The 22200-nt window shown below is 45.4% G+C and overlaps 1 protein-coding gene across 10 annotated transcripts in view; it reads right to left on the bottom strand.

Moving 5' to 3' along the window:
- CRYL1 (crystallin lambda 1) overlaps positions 1-22200 on the bottom strand; it is a 53756-nt gene that overhangs the window by 18163 nt on the left and 13393 nt on the right. For 8 of the 10 annotated variants that reach the window (XR_014071011.1, XR_014071012.1, XM_081549061.1 and 5 more), the window contains exon 3: positions 20547-20673. Coding sequence is in view for 8 of the 10 variants with exons in the window: in XM_081549061.1 (XP_081405187.1) it covers positions 20547-20673 (127 nt within the window). In the remaining 2 variants the exon portion in view is untranslated. Of the gene's footprint in view, positions 1-20546; positions 20777-20986; positions 21015-21089; positions 21650-22200 lie in introns of those variants that run through there. The other 2 variants (XM_081549065.1, XM_081549064.1) reach the window with 2 other exon arrangements.

Here is a 22200-nt window from a genome sequence, read left to right as displayed (position 1 = left end):
TCCATGTGCTGGGCCAGGGTTACTACGCCTCTGTCCATGTCAAGCCTTGAGTTCATCATCTCACTGTTGCTCACTGCTTGTCTGAGAACTGGGGTCTGCAGACTGTTACTCAGGATGGTCATCTCTTGGGTGGATCGTGAAGCTGAGAGCAGCTGCTCTCACTCGGTGGCCATGAAGAGATGGAAGGAAGTGACAACAAACAGCTAGATATACATCCCGCTCCCAGTAGGTGAGAGTGCCCCGGGGCTCACCGAGCCTTCCCAGGGCCCGTCCAGGGAAAGCCACTAGATGCCGAGTGTCACCGAAAATTTCTCTTTCACTGCTGAAGGTAACTAGCTTGACTTTGCTTCATTAAACTCTGACAACATTTTCTAAGCAACGGCTATTATTTGTGTTTTGTTTGTTTTGAAGTGGGAGAGATGTATCTATAATAAGTGATAATCTCACACACAACCACTAGCTCAGATTCCGAGGACAAGGAAAGTGTAAGGAACTTTCCAAGTATCACAACTGTTATCGGCACATCAGAAGATTACTCGGCAGCAGCAGAAAAGACTTAAAAGGAAGACACTGGATGACAGTATTATTACAGGTCTAACTTTTTGTTCTCTCTCAGTTAGTTATAATTTTTAAAAGTAAACAATTTATATACTTTAGTGTTTTAGTCACAAAGAGTCGGACGCGACTGAAGTGACTTAGCACACTGATCAGTAGAATTCACGAAGGACAGCACTCAGACCCTGCAGGGCGGTTTTGGGGCGTGGGCGTGGCCACGGGATGGGGGCGTGGCCACGAGGCGGGGTTCTGGACGATCCCCAGGCTGGTTGAGAGGGCGCTGACTTCTGCAGATGACCCACTCGCTGTGCGACCCTGTGCAGCTTCCAAAACAAATACTTTCATGGGGAAAATGAAATTTCATTGATTTTTTTAAAAAGGCAAGTCATGCATCTTGATAGGCGTCCTGTTGCTAGAAAAATCTACATTTGCCAGTGCGAAATATCTGGAAACAGTCTTCAATGTTCTTTCAAGATAGAAAGAAAAACTAAACTAGACGACTTTGGTGCTTAAGATATTTTACATGCAAAGAAGTTCTATTAGCCAATTTTAGCGGGAAAGAGATGGCAAGAAAGGAAATTTGAGCTAAAATCCTACTGTAACCAAGGCAGAAGGGAATCCATTCTCAACTTGAGGATGGATGTGATCTACACCATGAATTCTGTCTCCTTGCACTAAATACATCTCTTGCTTCAACCTGTTTAATCATCAGCAATTTCTTGCTTCAGCCTGTTTCAGTTCAGTTCAGTTGCTCAGTCGTGTCCGACTCTTTGCGATCCCACGGACTGCAGCACACCAGGCTTCCCTGTCCATCACCAACTCCTGGAGCTTGCTCAAACTCCTGTCCATTGAGTCAGTGATGCCATCCAATCATCTCTTCCTCTGTCGTCCCCTTCTCCTCCTGCCTTCAATCTTTCCCAGCATCAGGGTCTTTTCCAATGAGTCAGTTCTTCAAATTAGGTGGCCAAAGTATTGGAGCTTCAGCTTCAGCATCAGTTCTTCCAGTGAATATTCAGGACTGATTTCCTAAAGATTGACTGGTTTGATCTCCTTGTAGTCCAAGGGACTCTCAAAAGTTTTCTCCAACACCATAGTTCAAAAGCATCAATTCTTTGGCACTCAGCTTTCTTTATGGTCCAACTCTCACATCCATACATGACTACTGGGAAACCTGTTTAATCATCAGCAATTTCTTTTTTTCTTTCATCAACTATTTATTTTATTTCTAAAAATTATTTATCAATTTATATATTTTTGGCTGCACTAGGTCTTTGTGCTTTGTGGGGGCTTCCTCTAGTTGCATCAAGTGGGGGCTACTCTCTAGCTGCGGTGCACAGGCTTCACATTGAGGTGGCTTCTCTTGTTGCGGAGCACAGGCTCTAGGCGCATGGGCTTCAGTAGTTGTGAGTCATGGGCTCTAGAGGGCGGACTCAGTAGTTGTGGCTCATAGGCTTAGTTGCTCTGCAGCATGTGAAATCTTCCTGGACCAGGAACTGAACCCGTGTCCCCTGCATTGGCAGGCCAGTTCTTATCCACTGCACCACTAGGGAAGTCCCACTATTTCTTGAAAGAGCACAATTGTTAAAAATCTATCAGATTAATAGACTACTATGACTAGACTTCTCAAGAGGTGGATGTTATAATTATAATTACCAAAAAAAATCCCATAAACCTGCTTACTCTAGAACAAATAGCATGTGTTAAAGAAAAGTACAGGTTTTCGATATCACAGATAATAAACTGCACTGTGCTCTAACCAAAGCCTCACATTTTTCCTTAAAAATCAAAATACTTTTAAAGCATATTATAAATCCTAAACTATGTTCTATAGTAATCTAGAATAAACTACACCCAATAAGAGATCTTTCTAAAGTAAAAAGCAGAGCAGGCTGTCCTGAGGAATGTGACTTCCTAGGGATTAGGTGTTGAGGTGACCAGGGTGGCTGTGGTCTGCTTCCAGCAGAGGTCCTTTCTCAAGTAACCACAGGGATGGAAGTGAGAGAAGGGACACAGGTGACAACTGCTGGCCTGATGGTGTGTCTATCCCCATCTCATTCCAACAATTTTTTTATACCTTTTCAGTTCAGTTCAGTAGCTCAGTTGTGTCCGACTCTTTGCGACCCCATGAACCGCAGCACGCCAGGCCTCCCTGTCCATCACCAACTCCCTAAGTCCACCCAAACCCACGTCCATCGAGTCGGTGATGCCATCCAACCATCTCATCCTCTGTCCTCCCCTTCTCCTCCTGCCCTCAATCTTTCCCAGTATCAGGGTCTTTTCAAATGAGTCAGCTCTTCACATCAGGTGGCCAAAGTATTGGAGTTTCAACTTCAACATCAGTCTTTCCAATGAACACCCAGGACTGATCTCCTTTAGGATGGACTGGTTGGATCTCCTTGCAGTCCAAGGGACTCTCTAGAGTCTTCTCCAACACTACAGTTCAAAAGCATCAGTTCTTCGGCACTCAGCTTTCTTTATAGTCCAGCTCTCACATCCATACATGATCACTGGAAAAACCATAGCCTTGACTAGATGGACTTTTGTTGGCAAAGTGATGTCTCTGCTTTTTAATATGCTGTCTAGGTTGGTCATAACTTTCCTTCCAAGGAGTAAGCGTCTTTTAATTTCATGGCTGCAATCACCATCTGCAGTGATTTTGGAGCCCAGAAAAATAGTCAGCCACTGTTTCCACTGTTTCCCTATCTATATGCCATGAAGTGATGGGACCGGATGCCATGATCTTAGTTTTCTCAATGTTGAGCTTTAAGCCAACATTTTCACTCTCCTCTTTCACTTTCATCAAGAGGCTCTTTAGTTCTTCTTCCCTTTCCGCCATAAGGGTGGTGTCATCTGCATATGTGAGGTTATTGATATTTCTCCTGGCAATCTTGATTCCAGCTTGTGCTTCATCCAGCCCAGCATTTCTCATGATGTACTCTGCATATACCTTTTAGGAAATCATTTATTTACAGTTAAGTTAAAATGCTTGACATGAAAAAATATTATAATTTAAAATATTCTGGGACTTCCCTGGTGGTGGCTAAGAGGCTGCCTGCCAAGCAGGAGACACAGGTTCGGTCCCTGGTCCAGGAAGATCCCACATGCTTCAGACCAATAAGCCTGTGTGCCACAACTAGTGAGCCTACACACTGCAACTACTGAAGCCTCTGTGCCCAGGGCCTATGCTCCACAACCAGAGAAGCCACCGCAATGAGAGGCCCCTGCACTTGGCTGCCACCAAACTAGACAGCGGCCCCCACTTGGACAGCCGGAAAAAGCCCATGCAGCAAGTGATGACTCAGCACACCCAAAAGTTAATTAATTAATTAAATTATAAAAAATAAAAAGAAATAATTTTTTAAAAGATTTTTAAAAAACATGTAGAAATGTTGAAAAGTTCTAACATACAGGTAAACTGTGGTCCAATATGTGACTCCTTCAGCATGTGACATAAATACATCTTAATTCGCTGACGTGGATGCAGACAAAAGCACAAAACCTACCATTACAGAAAACTCACTGTAGGTGGGGGAAGGGAACTGAAATAAAAACGCCTTATCCCTGGGGGAGGAAGAGGAATGAATACTAGCATTAGTCATTCAGTCATGACCAACTCTTTGCAACCCCATGGACTGTAGCCCGCCAGGCTCCTCTGTTCAGGGATTTCCCAGGTAAGAATACTGGAATGAGTTGCCATTTTCTTCTCCAGGGGATCTTCCCAACCCAGGGATCGAAACTGGGTCTCTTGCATTGTAGGCAGATTCTTTGCCATCTGAGCCACCAGGGAAGCCTGCCTGAGACAAAGGCTCAATCAGAATCCTAAGAGAAGACCCTTCCCAGGCCACCAAGTGTTAAGTAACTAGTGAGAAAAGAACACTTCTGGGAAGGGACAGAGCAAGAACATGGAAAGAGACTCTCTCTGAGGGCAGTGCAAAGGGAAGACTGAAAGCTGAGGGTGGAGAACACATTGAGGGAGAAAACCCTCTGGCAGCCAGTCCTCACCCTAAACACAGGTATTGCTTAAGGATTTGAAAGTTGTATGCACCAAGGGTGACTACAGGAACTTGCAGACCTTAAAACTTGCCCAACTCCTAACTAGATCAACTCAAATCCTTACAATAAAAGCCTTGCAGGAGGAAAGGTATGTCAAATCCCAGGCGTAAATCTGCTGTCCTGCTCAAGATGTCTGGATTTCAAAACAAAAAATTATGAGGCATACAAAAAAGTGCACACCCAAGAGACAGAGGGATCACAGGACCAGATCCTGGTATGATTCAGATGCTGGTACAATCTGACATTGAATTTTAAGTAACTGTGATTAAAAATATTAAAGGCTCTGGTGAAAAATGTGAACAACATCATATGGGTGATTTCAGCAGAGAAATAGAAACTGGAAGACAATATCAAAGAGAATGCTAAAAATGAAAAACAAAGGAGCCAAGATGAAAAATGCCTTTGACTGACTCATCAGTAGACTCAACACAGTTGGGAAAGAATCAGTGAACCTGAAGACCAGTCAATGGAAATTAGCCAAAGTGAAAAACAAAGAGCAAAAAGATTGAAGAGCATATACAGAGAATCCAGGACCTGTAAGAAAATTATCAAATGATCTAACACATGCGTGATTGAAATCCAAACATTTCTAGGGACAGGGAATGGGGCAGAAGACAACATTCAAGGAAATAATGGCTGAGAATATTCCAAAACTAAATAAAATCCCAAATTACACAAGCATGAAGCTCAGAGAACACAATGCAGGATAAATACCCCTCTTTATCCCCAAATGGCATTTGGGGATAAAGAGGTAATGTTATATTCAAACTGCTGAGTAAGGCAGACAAAGAAATACTGAAGGCAATCAGAAAAGAGTCACATAATATATACAAGAACGAAATTAAGACTTTTTGAGAGATCATAGAAGATGGAAAGTAATGGACTGACATTTTTAAGTGCTAAAAGAAAAAATACCTGTCAACTCACAGTTCTATAGCCAGTAAAAACACCTTTCAAAAATGAAGAAACAAAAACTTTCCTGAGAAAACAATAAGTTTAGGAATTCATTCCAAGCCAACCTGTGAATCTAAGAATAGGAATAAATTTTAAGGGAAAGTCTGCAGGCAGAAGGAAAAAAAACCAACCAGACAGAAAATTGGATCTATACAAAGAAATGAACACTGGAAATGGAGTAAATGAAGATAAAATAAATGTTTTGTTTTCAATTGCTCTAAAATATAAGTGAACATCCAAAGCAAAAATAACAGCAGTGCATTGTAATGGATTACATTAATTTATTTTCAAGTATTGAACCAGCCTTGTATAGCTTCGATAAATCCTACTTGGTCATGATATATAATTCTCTATGTATATTTTTAGATCTGAGTTGCTAATATTTTGTTAAGTATTTTTATATCTATGTTAAGCCTTTGTTAGACCTCCTCCTCCTACCAAAAATGTGTTTTGTAATGAAGATTGGATATAAAACTCACACTCTCTAAGTCACCATTGAAACAACAGGGTTGTATACATATCCACCAGCCTGAGAGAAACGTCTTTGAAGGAAGTAAAACGAAAGTGGTCAAAAGAAAATACTCATGAAAGCTCTCAAAGGGAACAGTAGTGTCAAACAGAATTAATAGATCAGATTGTGGTCAGAGGTCACACATGGTCACAATGTGATTAGGAAAGACTCCACATTCCCAGTGCAGAGTGTCTGGGTTGGATCCCTGGTCAGGGAACTAGATCCCACATGCCACAACTGAGTTTGCATGCCACAGCTAAAAGATCCCACGTGCCACAACTGAGACCCAGCACAGCCAAATAAGTAATGAAATAAATATTAAAAAGAAAGAAAACCTGAACTAAGATTTAAAAATCAGCAATAAAAATTCCAACTTCTCACTTGCTTAATGTGAAAAATCTGAAAGTTGGGGCAATTCCAGGTGTCCTTCCTGGGGCTGAGCGCCCACCTGCCCAGTCTCTCTAACTCTGAGAATAGCTGATGTGGGAAAGAGTTCACATGAGATGCAACATTCATCCAATTCCAGGATCGTGAGGAAAAATGTATCACTGAGCCAGAAACCTTACATTCACTTCTGGCTCAGAAACCCAATCTGATACGAGAAGATAAACACTGACCTACCGCTGACTGCATGTTTAACCTTGGTCAGTTCGGTTCCCTGGTCGTAAATGGGGATACCGAGGGGCTGAAGGGTGAGCTCACTTTGCCGACTTCCTCTGAGCCGGGCGCTGCTCAGGTGCTGATAAAAAGGAGCTCGTTTAATTCACAGATGCCCACTCAGCTCTCATGACAATGGAGCAGCTCCATGATCACCTCATTTTACAGTGGAGGGGGCTGAGGCAGAGAGGCTGGGTAAGGAGCCCGCCTCTGAAGCCAGACTCCTCCACTTCACTGACACCAAGTCCATAATTCTAAAGGTCTTTGCAAAACATTACAAAGCATTTTGATTTATCATTTACAAATTAACTAGAGGAAGAAACTCAAAATACCAAATACGTCAAGGGTTAGAGAATATTGTGGGTCACCTTCTAAGACGCATTTGTTTTCCTTAGCGTTTCTCACATTGGAAGGCATCTTACAATCAACAGCGTTGATATGGTGTCATACAGTACATTCACAATAATTCACTCAGAATATTCCCAGAGGTCTGAAGACAAATGTGCTAGCAGAATCACAGTGCACAGCTCCAGGCAGAGGCTTGATCAAATGCGCAGAGGTGAGTAAAACAAGCGGTTACTTCCCTTTAAACAGTAACCAAAAGGGCAGTCCCTTCCCAGGGGAACAGCAGGGACCACAATTAACTGATAAAGCAGGGCCAAGGAGACCTCACCCTCCAGACCAGCCACCCAATAAAACACAACGTGGGTCACGTACGCAATGCTGTTTTCTAGTAGCCACATTAAGAAAGCAGGAAGAAACAGATGAACTTAGTTATACCAATACATTTTATTTAATTCAATATGCTGGGAAGGATTGGGGGCAGGAGGAGAAGGGGACGACAGAGGATGAGATGGCTGGATGGCATCACCAACTTGATGGACATGAGTTTGGGTAAACTCCGGGAGTTGGTGATGGACAGGGAGGCCTGGCGTGCTGCGATTCATGGAGTCGCAAAGAGTCGGACATGACTGAGCGACTGAACTGAACTGAACTGATCAAAATATTGTCATTTTATTCATTGGAAGGACTGATGCTGAAACCAAAGCTCCAAAACTTTGACCACCTGATGCAAAGAGCCGACTCACTGGAAAAGACCCTGATGCTGGGAAAGATGCAGAAGAAGGGGATGACAGAGGATGAGATGGTTAGATGGCATCACCGACTCAATGGACATGAGTTTGAATAAACTCTGGGAGTTGGTAATGGACAGGGACACCTGATGTGCTGCAGTCCATGGGGTCGTAAAGAGTAGGACACAACTGAGCAACTAAACCACAACTCAATATACCCAAATATTGTCATTTTAATAGGTAATCAGTGTTAAAAACTATTGAGATATTTTACATTCTTTTCTTTTTTCCTTAGTAAGTCACTGAAATCCAGTGGGGATTTTACACCTGTGTCAGTTTGCAGCACCTGTCAAGTGCTCAAGCCTCGCTGGGCCTGTGGTGACTACGACCACACAGGGCAGGCAGTTCTAGGCCCAAGGATGCCTGTTAATCATGGAGCAACCAGCATCCATTCTGCCAGAAGTTACAGCCCAAAATCACAGTGCAGATCTCTCAAAGCCACTAAAAATATGTGTTGAATGTCACTCTTAAAAAAAAACAAACAAAAATTATTAAAGAAACAGGGACTTCCTTCATGGTCCAGTGGATAAGACTTCTCGCTTCCAAGGCAGGGGCACAGGTTCACCTTCTGGTCAGGGAACTAAGATTCCAAACGCCATGCAGTATAGCAAAACAAAAAAAAAATTTTTTTTAAAAACAAAAATAAATGCGATGGGGACCACATTAAAAGAACAAATAAACAAAACTATTAAAGAAACAAGAGCTCAGGGTGCTGGGAGGGGAGGGAAGCAGGGAGCAGGGTCTGTGAACCACCCCAACCCTGTGGGTAGCAGGGGTGACTGCACAGGGGGTGGTGAGGGTGGCAGGGATACTGCTTAGAACAGCCCACTAGACAGAATCTAAAGCAAAGAGAACAAGAGCAGGACCCCAAACTGTCCAAAGGAGCAGGATCAGGTGCTGACGGCAAGGAGCAGCCTGGGGGCGGGAGGTGACGGGGGTGAGTGAGGTGCCAGGGAGCACCTGGCACCAGGAAACGTCTGGAGAATCAGGGTACAGACACGGTCTCTGTCTAGGGCATCTAGGATGCCCTTCTAGCACCCACAGAGCAAGCGATGACCACAGAGCAAGCGATGACCACATCTGCTGCCGGAAACTGGCAACAAGATCAACCCCAACATGTCTGAGCACCACAGAGGGTCCTGGGGCCCAGCCAGGCCTCCCAGGAAGACGTGGGAACCTTTTCCTAGCAGCTGCAGGAGCTGAGGTGCATCACGTACTCACACAGGCCATTTAACATAATAACTAAGCGCTTGTTTCCCTCTCGGCAGTCCTGGCAGATGTCACTGGCTGGCTCTGGGGAGGCCCAGCCACCACCCGATGCCAAGGTTCTCAGTGGGCAGGAGGCTGGACAAGCCCCGGTCGGGCAGCTCACCTGGGCCTGGGCAAGCTCCTGGAGGAGCTACAAAGTTTATGCCTCCCTAAAGCAACAGACTGCCAGTGCAGGAGACACTGGACACATGGGTTTGATCCCTGAGTCAGGAAGATCCCCTGGAGGAGGAAACGGCAACCCACTTGAGTATTCTTGGCTGGAGAATTCCATGGACAGAGGAGCCTGGTGGGCTACGGTCCATGGGGGTCACAAAGAGTCAGACACGACTGAGCAACTGAGCACACAAAGCCATAAACAATGACATGATTCTTCTAATACTTGCAGGAAACACACATTCACGCGTGCTTTATAACCAGAAATAAAGCCAAAACTGCTCAGCTCAAACTTAGGTATAAAAAACCTAAGAAAAGCTGTTGGCATAAGAAACGTTGGCATTTTCTGAGCATTTCAACAGCAGCTGGTATGTGGTATGTGCTTTGTACACCTTTTCATTTAATTCTCAGGATAATCATTTTGTGCATGACCCACGTCTTAGAAAAGAGACAGCTGTTTTCTGCACAGCTGAGAACACGCTGAAACTCGTGTACTGAGGGAGAGATGCACTGGGCTGTGGACCCCGCATCTGTCTGTCTCCCAAGGCCGGGTCTTGACCACTATAGGCTCAGCTGCTCCTAGCGCACTTGCCAGGAGATCCGTGTGCTTTTTACCACAGAAGTAATACACGCTCATTGTGGAAAATCTAGAAAATATGGCCAAGGAAAAGGACAAACCTCACAAAACTCCACCTCCAAGACACTTCTGTCTTTTCCCAGCATTTCCCCCTGAAAAATCAGATCACCCCACAGATGGACTCCCATTCTACAACTTTCTGGTCATTGCAGCAGAAGTTTCCTTAAGACACACGGTGTTTCATTTTACTCAAGAAGGACATATAGAAAGACTCCTCCCCCTCGTGCGGAAGCTGCCTGTCCCCAAGATTGTTCGCACCCTGCCCTCGTCCCTCCTCACTCTGAGCTGTGTGTTCAATTTACTTCCAGTCCCTCTTACTTCCCAAGGGAGGTGCAAGCTTCTCACGGGCAGAAGTGCCCTGTGGTCTTGCCAGGGCACCAGCCTTTCCCATCCTTTTCTTGACCGAGGACAGGTGACAACTCAAGCAGACAGGGGTGCACTCCACGCCCCAAACCATCTCACCCAGACAGGAGGCTTCCAGAGCACCTCATCCTCCTCTCCCCAGCATGAGAGTCAGGCCCCAGAATATTACACAAAATGGGCTTTCCCTCCGGAGAGTCCTTTCCAGCTGGAATCGTCCTTCGTCCCCAGCACGGCTCTCATGCCTCTAGGACACACGCACTTGGTCCCAACTGAACGCTCAGACCAAGGATGCGAAAGAAAACGCACCAGGGAGACACCGAGACAGCTGCAGCTTGACGCTGTTGGCAACGACTGACCATAGCGTTTGCCATATTCTGTGTCTTCTTTAGGCCAGTGATGAAAAAAATCTACCCCAAATAGGCTAGAAAACACATTACCAAAATCAGTACCATGGGATTCCCCTGGTGACCCAGTGACTAAGAATTGGCCTTGCAACACAGGGGACGCGGCTTTGATCCCCGGTCAGGGAATTAAGATCCCACATGCCGAGGGGCAACTCAGCCCAGGCGCCGCAACCAGGGGGTCCACGCGTCTCAATTAGTGGGTCCGTGTGCCTCAACTAGGGGGTCCAAGCACTGCAACTAGGGGGTCTGTGGGGGGTCCCTGTGCCATGACTAGTGGGTCCGTAAGCCGCGACTAGGAGTCTGTGAGTTGCAACTAGGGGGGGGGTCCCTGCGCCACAACTTGGGGGTCCGTGAGCTGTGACTGGTGGTCTGTGAGCCGAAAAGAAGGTCCCGAGTGCCGCAACTAAGACCCAACACACCCAAATAAATAAATAAAAAGAAAAACAGGTCTTTTGTGAGGGTGGCATGACTCAAGATAACTTGTTTCTCAATTCTCATTTTTAAAACAATGACTCTCACCTATTCTAACATTTCAGGAATAATGTCTCAGGAAAGTACCCCAAACGTATCAGGTTAACTGGGTCTAAGTAACAGGGTAATTCCATTGCACCATGATGCTCTTAAAAAAGGACATCCGTTTCCAATTCTTCATCTCTAAAGAAGGGGATTGCCTCTTTAGGGGCTAGGGAGGCAGCAGACAGTTAATAAAAACGTCAGCCTACACCCAGGAAAGGGTGGGTGTGGGCCCTCAATCTGTAAGGAGCAGCAGCTGGATCTCAACCACTGCTTCGGAAAGCCACTGTGTTTCAGGACAGAAACCAGTTGGAGTTTTAAGGCAGGGACAACACGTGTTTCATATTTTCCAGCCCTTTCAGCTGTTAACAGCTGGCTTTATGCAGGATCACTGTGTGGAACCCCACTCACGTAAGTAACTGTCACTAGTGACACATTGCCAGAGCTGAACCGAGCCTTCCGAGGGTCACTTCAGGAAAGAACAAGAGGACCACCTGGAACAATGTGATCCTTAAAGGGTTCTAAGTTAGTGTGAAAGCGCCTCCTCTGGGAAGGCCTCCATGCCCAACACACACCATCCGTCAGGGCTGTGCTGGTGACCAGGCTTCCGTGTGTCAGGCAGGCAGCTCTCCCCTGGGCAGTTGGTCTAAACCCAATCCTAAAAGGGGACAGTCACCAGCTTGAAAGAAACCTCCTTATGTTTTCCCCCAGTTGTTCAAACAGATATGCTGGGCAGCAAGTCTTAGAATATTGACTTTCAAATGAAAATAAACATCAGGGTGGCTCAGAGTAAGCGGATCTGAACCCCGGGTGCCTGAGCCACCAGAGACAGCCAGAGCCAGACAGCTGGTGAGAAAACAAACACCACCCCAGGCCTCCATGGCTCTCGCTGCGGGACACAGGGCCCTCGAACTTTCACTAGCATGGAGTTTTGCCCCAGGTGTTCCTGGGTTTTTATTAATATTAAGTTCCCAGATTCTTCATATGCCTTAAAATATATCTCTTAAAAAGGCAGGACTTCATGATGTGCTGTATGATACCTAAGGTTCTTGGTGAACAATGACCACCCACCACCAAGAGCAAAAAAGGAAAATAATATTACAATTGCAAAAGTATTTACTATTTGTTGTTGTTGTTCAGTCGCTAAGTCATGTCTGACTCTTTGCAACTCCATGGACTGCAGCATGCCAGCCTTCCCTGTCCTTTACCATCCCCTGGAGTTTGCTCAAACTTATGTCCATTGAGTCAGTTATGCTATCTAACTATCTCATCTTCTGCTGCCCTCTTCTCCTTTTGCCTTCGATCCTTTCCAGCATCAGGGTCTTTTCTAATGAGTTGGCTCTTCTCATCAGGTGGTCAGAGTATTGGAGCCTCAGCAACAGTCCTTCCAATGAATATTCAGGGTTAATTTCCTTTAGGATTGACTGGTTTTAATTTCCTTGCAGTCCAGGAGACTCTCAAAAGTCTTCTTCAACACCACAGTTCAAAAACGTCAGTTCCTACGCGCTAAGCCTTCTTTATGGTCCAACTCTCCCATCCCAAACACTAAATATGCATGCCATGGCTACTTTTAAATGGACTTACCACGTTTTCAACTGAATGATAAGATTAAAAATAATTTCCTTGGTTGGTATCTATACATTTCATTTAACAGATCTCATAAAATAAAAATGTTTATATTAGACACTTGCTTATTTGGACTTTGCGGAGAAGGCAATGGCACCCCACTCCAGTACTCTTGCCTGGAAAATCCCATGGATGGAGGAGCCTGGTAGGCTACAGTCCATGGGGTCGCTAAGAGTCAGACACGACTGAGCGACTTCACTTTCACTTTTCCCTTTCATGCACTGGAGAAGGAAATGGCAACCCACTCCAGTATTCTTGCCTGGAGAATCCCAGGGATGGCGGAGCTTGGTGGGCTGCCGTCTATGGGGTCGCACAGAGTCGGACGCGACTGAAGCGACTTAGCTAGCTAGCTAGCTAGCTATTTGGACTTTGAGCATTAATTTAGCAATCTACAACTCCTAACGCATAAGGGATAATTAATTTCCTAACTATAGGAAGAAAGGTTTAGATACACAGAAATATCTAGATTTCTATCTATATTTATATTATATACAATCAATGTTACGTCACCATTCCAGGATTTGTTACAATGTCACCCCTTCTTTCCAAAAGAGTGGTACTGTGCTTTTTTAAACAGAGACCTGAGCTTCTATTTTGTAAAGTTTAGGGGGAAGTAGGGTTGCTCATTCAGTTTCACAGTAACTTTGGAACCAAATTACAAATGTCAGTGTTGGGACAAGGACATGTTTGTTGCTACAAATTTGGCTAATGAAATACCTGTTTTCATTTATTAATTTAATAAGCATCTTAAAGATCAATGCTGATCCTGAAATCCTCCATCTTAATTGGCCGCACTTACAAGGGTGAGGGGACCTCACAAGACCAGCAACAAGCCACCAAGGGCCAGATAGGGGTCTAAACCTCGAGGTTCCATTTTCAATGAACCTGACCTTAAAAACACAACTCAAAATACAGAAGAATGATACACAGCGATCATCAACCAGGTTTCATTTGTAAAAACACTGAGGATGATCAGGTTGATTTTGACTGACCAAATCCCACCTGCGCAGGGGCCTTGCAGAGAAACTAGGAGATGGACGTGGACAGACGGGCTCACCTGGGGCCACAGCCCAGGAGGCGGCGTGGGCCAGGCGGGCGCACAGCCAAGAATGAGTGCGTGAAGGTGGGTGTCATCCACGAGCGCCTCTCCTAAGCCAGCACCGCCAGGGCCGGGAGGGAAAGCCCAGCCCACAGCCTCTCCCCAGGAGGAGCTGCACATCCAACGGCCTGCCTCGGGGGTGCGAGGTGCTGGTTCCCGTCTGCCTGACCCCAAGCGGATGGGACCCAGTCCCGCTCGGAGGTCTTGCAGTGCCGCACAGGGACGCCAGGGGGAGCAAGAGAGCGCGCGGCAAACGCTGACCCGGAAACAGCCGCGGAGACGCGCCCTCAGGAAGAGTCGGAAAGGCCCCGAGGCTAGACGCGCTGATGGTGGATTCCTTCCCCTAGGTTGTGGGGAGGAAAGCACCTCAACAAACTGGAGCAGGGCCAGCAGGCTGCGATCCAGGCCAAACAGTCTACGGCCCCCAGCCAAGAACGGCTTTTAGATTTCAGAAGGGCTGTAAAATACGCAAGAGGCTGTACTCAGCTCTCAAAGCCTGAAACATTTACTATCTGGCCTTTATTTATTTTTTTAATTTGCGGACCATATACTAGAGTAATGGAGAAGGAAATGGCGACCCACTCCAGTATTCTTGACCGGAAAATCCCATGGACAGAGGAGCCTGGCGGGCTACAGTCCATGTGGTCACAGAGTTGGACACGACTGAGCACACACGCATTTTAGAGTAGGCTTTATTAGCACACAGACTTTCAGAGGCCGAAATACTACGTATAATGCCTTATTTTTTAAAAAATTAGAATATTTTTTAATTGGAGGATAATTGCTTTACAGTAGTGTATTGGCTTCTGCCATACAACAAGGTGAATCAGCCATAAGTACAATATGTGTCCCCTCCCTCTTGAACCTCCCCTCTACCCCCCACCCCATCCCACCCCTCTAGATGGTCACAGAGTTCTGTGTTGAGCTCCCTGTGTTATATAGCAACTTCCCAGTAGCTAGCTATTTTACATATGGTAACGTAAATGTATCAATGCTACTCTCTCAATTCATTTCACCTTCTCCTTCCTCCGCTGTGTCCAAAGTGTGTTCTCTATGTCTATGTCTCTATTCCTGCCCTGAAAATCATACATTTTTCTAAATTCCAGGTAAATGTTCTAATACATGATATTTGTTCTTCTCTTTCTGACTTACTTCACTCTGTATAACAGGCTCCAGGTTCATCCATCTCACTAGAATTGACTCAAGTGTGTTTCTTTTTATGGCTGAGAAATATTTCATTTTATATATGTACCACAACTTCTTTATCTATTCATCTGTTGATGGACATCTAGGTTGCTTCCATGTCCTGGCTATAGTAAATTGTGCTGCAGTGAACATTGTGAACATTTTTCAATTATGGTTTCCTCACGGTATATGCCCAGTAGTGGAATTGCTGACTCATATGGTAAGGTAGTCTTCAAACCATAAAGATTATTTCAATGTGTTAAACTGTTTTATTTCTAAACATTAATGGTCAATGGTTAAAAACACATTATTTAGTTAATAATTGGATAGTGTACAAGTAAATGATTTCCCAACCTATAAAAAACACGCTAATAGGTAGATCAGTATGTAAGGACATGGGGGGAAAAGTCATAATATATTACTAACTACAAAAATCAAGTCAAAAACATTACACCATTATAGGATTCATGTTATTAAAATGTTAAGTCTGTAATATATGATAACAAGAGTTGTAGAACTCTGGATAAATAAACTTCAGACTCTCCACACAATATTCACCCCCAGAGGTTGGAAGATGAAGGAAGAGGGATTTCACTTTTTACTTCATAATGTCTTTATGCTTCTTTTCTTTCCCCTTCAAGTGTAAGCCATTTGTGTGTGTGTATGTGTACCATTTTTGAAATTTTCAGAGGGCATGTGTTTCATCCCTGGTCATGAACTAAGATCCGTCATGCTGCTTGGTGTGCCAAATAATAAATAAATAAATAAGTAATATTTAATAATAAATATAAATAAAATTGAAAAAAATTCAGGAGAAATTGAATTTACACAAAGAAATGAAGAACGCTGGAATGGTGAAAATGTAGATAAATATAAAGTTTAATTTTAATTGCCCTAAATGTTGGTTGACTGTACAAAGAAAAGGGAGCAGCTGTATGTGCTGTGACAGGATGTGTAAAAGGAAAACCTGTGACAACAGCAGAAAAGCGGAAAGGCGCTGGGAGTGTGCTGCTATAAGGTTCTTACCCAACACATGAAGGTAGACCATGACTAGTTAGAAAAAAACTTCATAAACCCTATGGTAATCGTGAAAAAAATATTTCTAAGAAGTATAAATGAACAATCAATGGAGATAAATGAAATGATAAGAAATGCTCCATCTATAAGCCAGCCGAAAAGCAGGGTGGGGAAGAAGAACACAAAACAAACGGAACAAATGGAAAAGAACAAGCAAGACAGTCGATTTTAATCCAACCCTATCAATAATTACACTAAATGTAATGGAAACATGCTAATTAAAAGGGTCTGTCAGAGGCGGCAAAAGCTCAAGACCCAACTGTATGCCTGGTTTGAACTGAGAAATGAATCCACAATTATAGATGTCAATACTCTTCTCTCACTGATGGATAGAAGTAACAGAAAATCCGTTAGGATGGAAAAGACCTGGATAACACTATCCAGCAACTTTACCCATATTTACATATTACAGTTCACGCCTAAATACATTTCTTTCAACTGCACATGGAATATTCACCAAAATAGACTATATTCTGAGTTATAAAACATGCAACAAAATAAAAGAATTGAAATAACATCAAGTATGTTTTGAGACTAGAACAGATTTAAACTAAAAATCAATAACAAAGATATATGGAAAACCCTCCAAATTTAAATAAATTAAACAACCCACTTTTAACTATATTACTATGTGCTAGCAATGAACAAGCAGTAGCTGAAATTTTGTGAAGGTACTATTTACGGTAGCATCTAAATCAGGACACATTTACGTGTAAATCTAACAAAGCATGTGCAGCCCTGAGTCCACACTGTACCACATTACAGAAAAAGCAAAGCTGCAGGGACAAAAACCAGACCAGGGGCTTCGGGACGGGCCAGACTGCAAAGGGGGAGGAGGGGACTTTGTGGGGTGGCCGAAATGCTCTGAAGCTGGGGAGGGCGGAGGGAGACGGGGGGAGGGTGGTGACATGACCACATGCATTCGTCGGAACACACAGACCTGAACACTAAAACTGCCGGCTTTTATTATATGTGAATAATAATCCGATTTTACAAATTAAAACACACACGGAACAGGAAAAATGAAATTCAGGTTTCAACGTGCACTCCTGCGCACACTCAGTGCCGCTGTCCCCCTCTCCCAGCACTCCCACCAAAAGGAGGATCACTCTGAATCTCAGTGGAACAAGACCAAAAAAAAGGCCGACCTTGCAAATGTATAAATTTTAAACCATAGTATTACGAACACTGCTTCCTGTAATTACTAACAATCTCAAAGTCCTTACCAAAATGACTAAGCATTTTCCCAGTTTTAGAGGTAAAGGTTCAGATGCAAATTCTCAGAGTTGTCTGTGCTGACTATAAGGAAAGTCCATTTAGAGCTCATAATTCCATGACCAAAATTCCCATGGCTCCTACCAGCTAGCTACCTGGATCTTAGGTAAAAAGTTGCAGAGATGAGATAAAGCCTTGGTGTCATAGCTAATGACCCTTTAAGCTCTGCAACAGTCAATGCTTTAGAAGCTTTTCAGAATACACTTATTTCTCCAGCACGCTAGATTTTCTTGCCAGGCCAGATTTGATTTCAAAATTGCACTAAGTGCTAGAAATTCAGGTTCCATTCTCACTCCCTCCCACCTTTCAGCAGAGGAAACCTTCTGACCCAGGCGCCCGCCCACTGGGACTTGGGTGGAAGACAAATCAACCACTCGCATTTCTAGGGCTGCGATTCCCGATTCCCGGGGCTCAGTAACTCGCACAACTGGAAGGTTTGTGATTAAAGAAGTGTTTGTGTTAATTCACATGCTCTCCTCCTGCCTTTGGGCAATTCCCTAAAGTAATGATCATTTTCTTTTTATAAACAAAAAAGTCTCCAAAAAGCCTAGGTGAATTTTTCTACGATGAGAATTTGTCCTTAAACGGGGAAAAAGGGAGCCATACAGAGCTGCTCAGAGGAGGCCGCTAGCAGGTCTCTGAGCACTAAGACTGGAGGTGTTGTGAGGGCCCTGGAGGGCAAGTGCAGTCCTGAGCCTTGACTCTTTAGGTTCAAGGTCTTTTTTTTCTTTTTGTGATCTTAGTTCCCAGACCAGGGATCAAACCCGGGCCCCAGGCCATGGAAGCACTGAGTCCCAACCACTGGACCACCAGGGAAGTCCCAGAATCCTTTTTTTTTTTTTTTTAATGGGATCAGGAGAGAAAGAAATTTAACACAGACATGTTAATTATTCCTGGGGCATGACTTTGCCATAGCTGCATGTGTGCATGCCCAGTTGCTTAGTCATGTGCCACTCTTTTTGACTTCATCCAGGCTGCTCTGTCCATGGAATTCTCCAGGCAAGAATAATGGAGTGGGTTGCCATTTCCTCCTCCAGGGGATCATCCTGACCCAGGGATTCAAACCCATGTCTCCTGCGTTGGCAGGTGGATTCTTTACCACTAAGCCACAGGGCTTCCCTTGCAATGGCTAGTGCTGGAAAATTTATAATAAGCCTCATAAAGACTGCTTTTGGAGAAGGAAATGGCAACTCATTCAGGTGTTCTTGCCTGGAGAACTCCATGGATGGAAGAGCCTGGTGGGCTGCAGTCCTTGGAGTCAACGAGAGTCGAACACGACTGAGAGAGACTAACACAAACACACACAAAGATCGCTTTAGAAAAATAACACTGCCAGTTATCGCGTGGATCATACCATACCACTGCAGGGAAGAAAAGAAACAACGGAAGTCTTGACAATTAGTACTTGAGGCTGGAGATGAAACTTTCCAGCCATCATCACACATGGATTACAAAGCACAGCAAATGTCTCAGAGGAAAAAGCAAAGGGCACTGGAAACTGTTCAGAAAAAAAGCCAAGTCACTCTAGTGGAGACAGCCCCGAGTGGAAACCACTGTTCTCGGAAACTTGTGGTGACACGTCACATGCTCACCTGTCAGATCACATCATACACGTCATTGTAAGCATTCACTTCCATCATGTAAATATCATGTATCAAATTGACCCCAAAAGGGGTTTCCTACTTGGAAGGAAGGTTATGACCAACCTAGATAGCACATTTAAAAGCAGAGACATTACTTTGCCAACAAAGGTCCGTCTAGTCAAGGCTATGGTTTTTCCAGTAGTCATGTATGGATGTGAGAGTTGGACGGTAAAGAAAGCTGAGCGCCACAGAATTGATGCTTTTGAACTGTGGTGTTGGAGAAGACTGTTGAGAGTCCCTTGGACTGCAAGGAGATCCAACCAGTCCATCCTAAAGGAGATCAGTCCTGGGTGTTCATTGGAAGGACTGATGTTGAAGCTGAAACTCCAATACTTTGGCCACCTCATGCAAAGAGTTGACTCATTGGAAAAGACCCTAATGCTGGGAAGGATTGGGGGCAGGAGGAGAAGGGGACGACAGAGGAAGGGATGGTTGGATAGCATCACCGACTCGATGGACATGGGTTTGGGTAAACTCTGGGAGTTGGTGATGGACAGGGAGGCCTGGCGTGCTGTGATTCATGGGGTCGCAAAGAGTCGGACACGACTGAGCGACTGAACTGAACTGAACTGTTCTCATTGGAAGCAATGGAGCCTGGCCTAGAATAAGGGTCACTTGAGGTGACTACAACCACCGAGGACAGGAATTGAGGCCTCAGTGGGCCAGGACGAGGGGCTCAGAGCTCAGGGCTGGGTTGGTGTCTGTCCTGGCCCCTTCACTGTGCGGGACACAAGATGCGGTAGAAAGAGCGGGAGGAGACGAGGAAGTCTACTTCCTCCATTGTGGACTGGAGGAGCATCAGGCCTGAGGCCTCTGCACCAGGAGCCTTGCTCAGGCCTGGCTTTGCTCCCAGTTCTCAGCTCAACCAGCGTCACAGAACAGACAAGACACCAGCACTGGCTGGACATGGGGCTCAGGAGCAAGGCCCTGTCAACCTCGGGCAGCTTAAGCATCACGTTTTGGAAGCCGGGAGACACTGGGTCTTCATGGAGCGGGAGATGCGTTCAGGCCTTGGCGGGAGCCTGGAGCCTGCGTGGGCACCGAGCTGCCCCCAGTCCGCTTGGCCTGGAGTGTCCTCGGCGGTGGGGATGGCCTGATTCTCTGAGTGAAGTGGTTGGAAAAAGTAAATGCAAACGTTACAAGACACGAAAGGGTTTCTCTTAGGCAATCTCTTATATCTCAGAACATAGTCTCTCAATCAGTTACACAAAAATAGAAAACTGTTAGCTGTCCAGAAGATGTTCTTTTTGCTCAACATTCTAACACCCCTAGAGCGAACTCCATCCTGGGGAGGGGTGGGGGTTGGCAAGACAGTGTTTCTGGTCACGTGAACGCCATCAGCACCTGTGGGCTCATGATCCCCAAGCCTCCCCCTGCCTTTGACCCAAGGATCCGGGGGACAGGCCCTGCCAGCCAGGAGGACAGGTGTCCCCACTCACCTGCACATGCAGGGCGCCCTCTACTGCCTCCCGCAGGTCGGAGCAGCCACTGATGAGTGACAGCTGCTCCTCGGCACCCAGCTCGCCTTTCAAGTACCCGGACAGCTCCAGCATCTTCATCTCCTTCCTGGAAAGCAGTGGAGAGTGAGCCATGAGCATTCAAAACAACTCAAAGTCAGAGGTGTGCTTCACCCATCAGCAGGAAATGCGAAGCAGAGCACGGTGTGGCCCTTAGCGAAAGAGCAGAGGAGAAACCAAGTGCGGTGAGGACGTGGAGCAGTGAACCCCAGCACCGCTGGCCCGGCTTTAACAGCTGCAGCCAGTGTGGCCAACATCACGTGCTTTCTCAGAAGATTAAAAACAAGACTATCGTGAGCCAGCGATCCCACTTCTGGGCCTACATCCCAAAGGTAAAAGTGGAGACTCAGATATTTGTATACCCATATCCACAGCAGTATTGTTCACAGTGGTCAAAAGATGGGGACAACTCCATATCCACAGAGAGATGAATGGATACACAATGGAATGCTGTTGTTCACTCACTCAGTTGCGTCTGACTCTTTGTGACCTCATGGACATCAGCACACCAGGCTTCCCTGTCCTTCACCATCTCCTGCAATTTGCTCAAATTCATGCCCATTGAGTAGGTGATACCATCCAAACATCTCATCCTCTGTTGCCCCCTTCTCCTCCTGCCTTCAATCTTTCCCACCATCAGAGTCTTTTCCAGTGAGTCAGTTCTTCGCGTCAGGTGGCTAGAGTATTGGAGCTTCAGCTTCAGCATCAGTCCTCCCAGTGAATATCCAGAGTTGATTTCCTTTAGGATTGACTGGTTTGATCTCCTTGCAGTCCAAGGGATTCTCAAGAGTCTTCTCCAACACCACTGTTCAAAAGCACCAAAGCATTCTTTGGTGCTCAGCTTTCTTTATGGTCCAACTCCCACATCTGTATGTGACTACTGAAAAACCATAGCTTTGACTACACAGACTTTTGGCGCAGTGACAACGTAATGTTACTCAGCCTTAAAAGGGAAAGGAATCCTGACACCTGCTACTCCACAGATGAACCTTGAGGACATGATGCTGAGTGAAATAAGCCATCACAAAGGGACAGATTCCATGTGATTCCACTTATATGAGGGACCTATAGTGACAGAATCCACAGAGACAGAGAGAATGGGGGTTGTGGGAGGGGAGTCATTCTTCAATGGGGACAGCGTTTCAGTTTTCCAAGAGGACAAGAGTTGTGAGGATGGATGGTTGTACAACACTGTGAATGTACTTAATACTGCCAAAATGGACACAACAGTTATTAGATAGGGGACTTCTCAGTGCTTAAGACTGAGCTTAACTACTGCCAGGGGCACAGGTTTGGTCCCTAGTCAGGGAACTAAGATCCCAATACCTTGAGGCACAGCACCCCCACCCCCAACAAGGCCCGTGGGATGTAGAAGCAGAAAGCAGGGCTTCTTGGGCCTCAGTTCAGTGCCCCTGGGGAGAGGGCTGAGAACAGGCGCCTGGAGATATGGACCAGGCAGAGTGAAGGCTCCTGAGCTGGGCTCACATTCCCGTCTCGGCCTGGCAGACAGTGCAGTGTGTCCTGCCTGTAACTCAGGACACGTTAAATACACAGACGAGCAAACACACACAGGCTC

This window comes from Giraffa tippelskirchi, chromosome 12 (assembly GCF_054371585.1).
Source record: "Giraffa tippelskirchi isolate mGirTip1 chromosome 12, T2T-mGirTip1v1.2.pri, whole genome shotgun sequence".
Taxonomy (NCBI): Eukaryota; Metazoa; Chordata; class Mammalia; order Artiodactyla; family Giraffidae; genus Giraffa; species Giraffa tippelskirchi.
The sequence above is the reverse complement of the archived record's forward strand: the minus strand, read 5'-3'. Positions and strand labels throughout refer to the sequence as shown.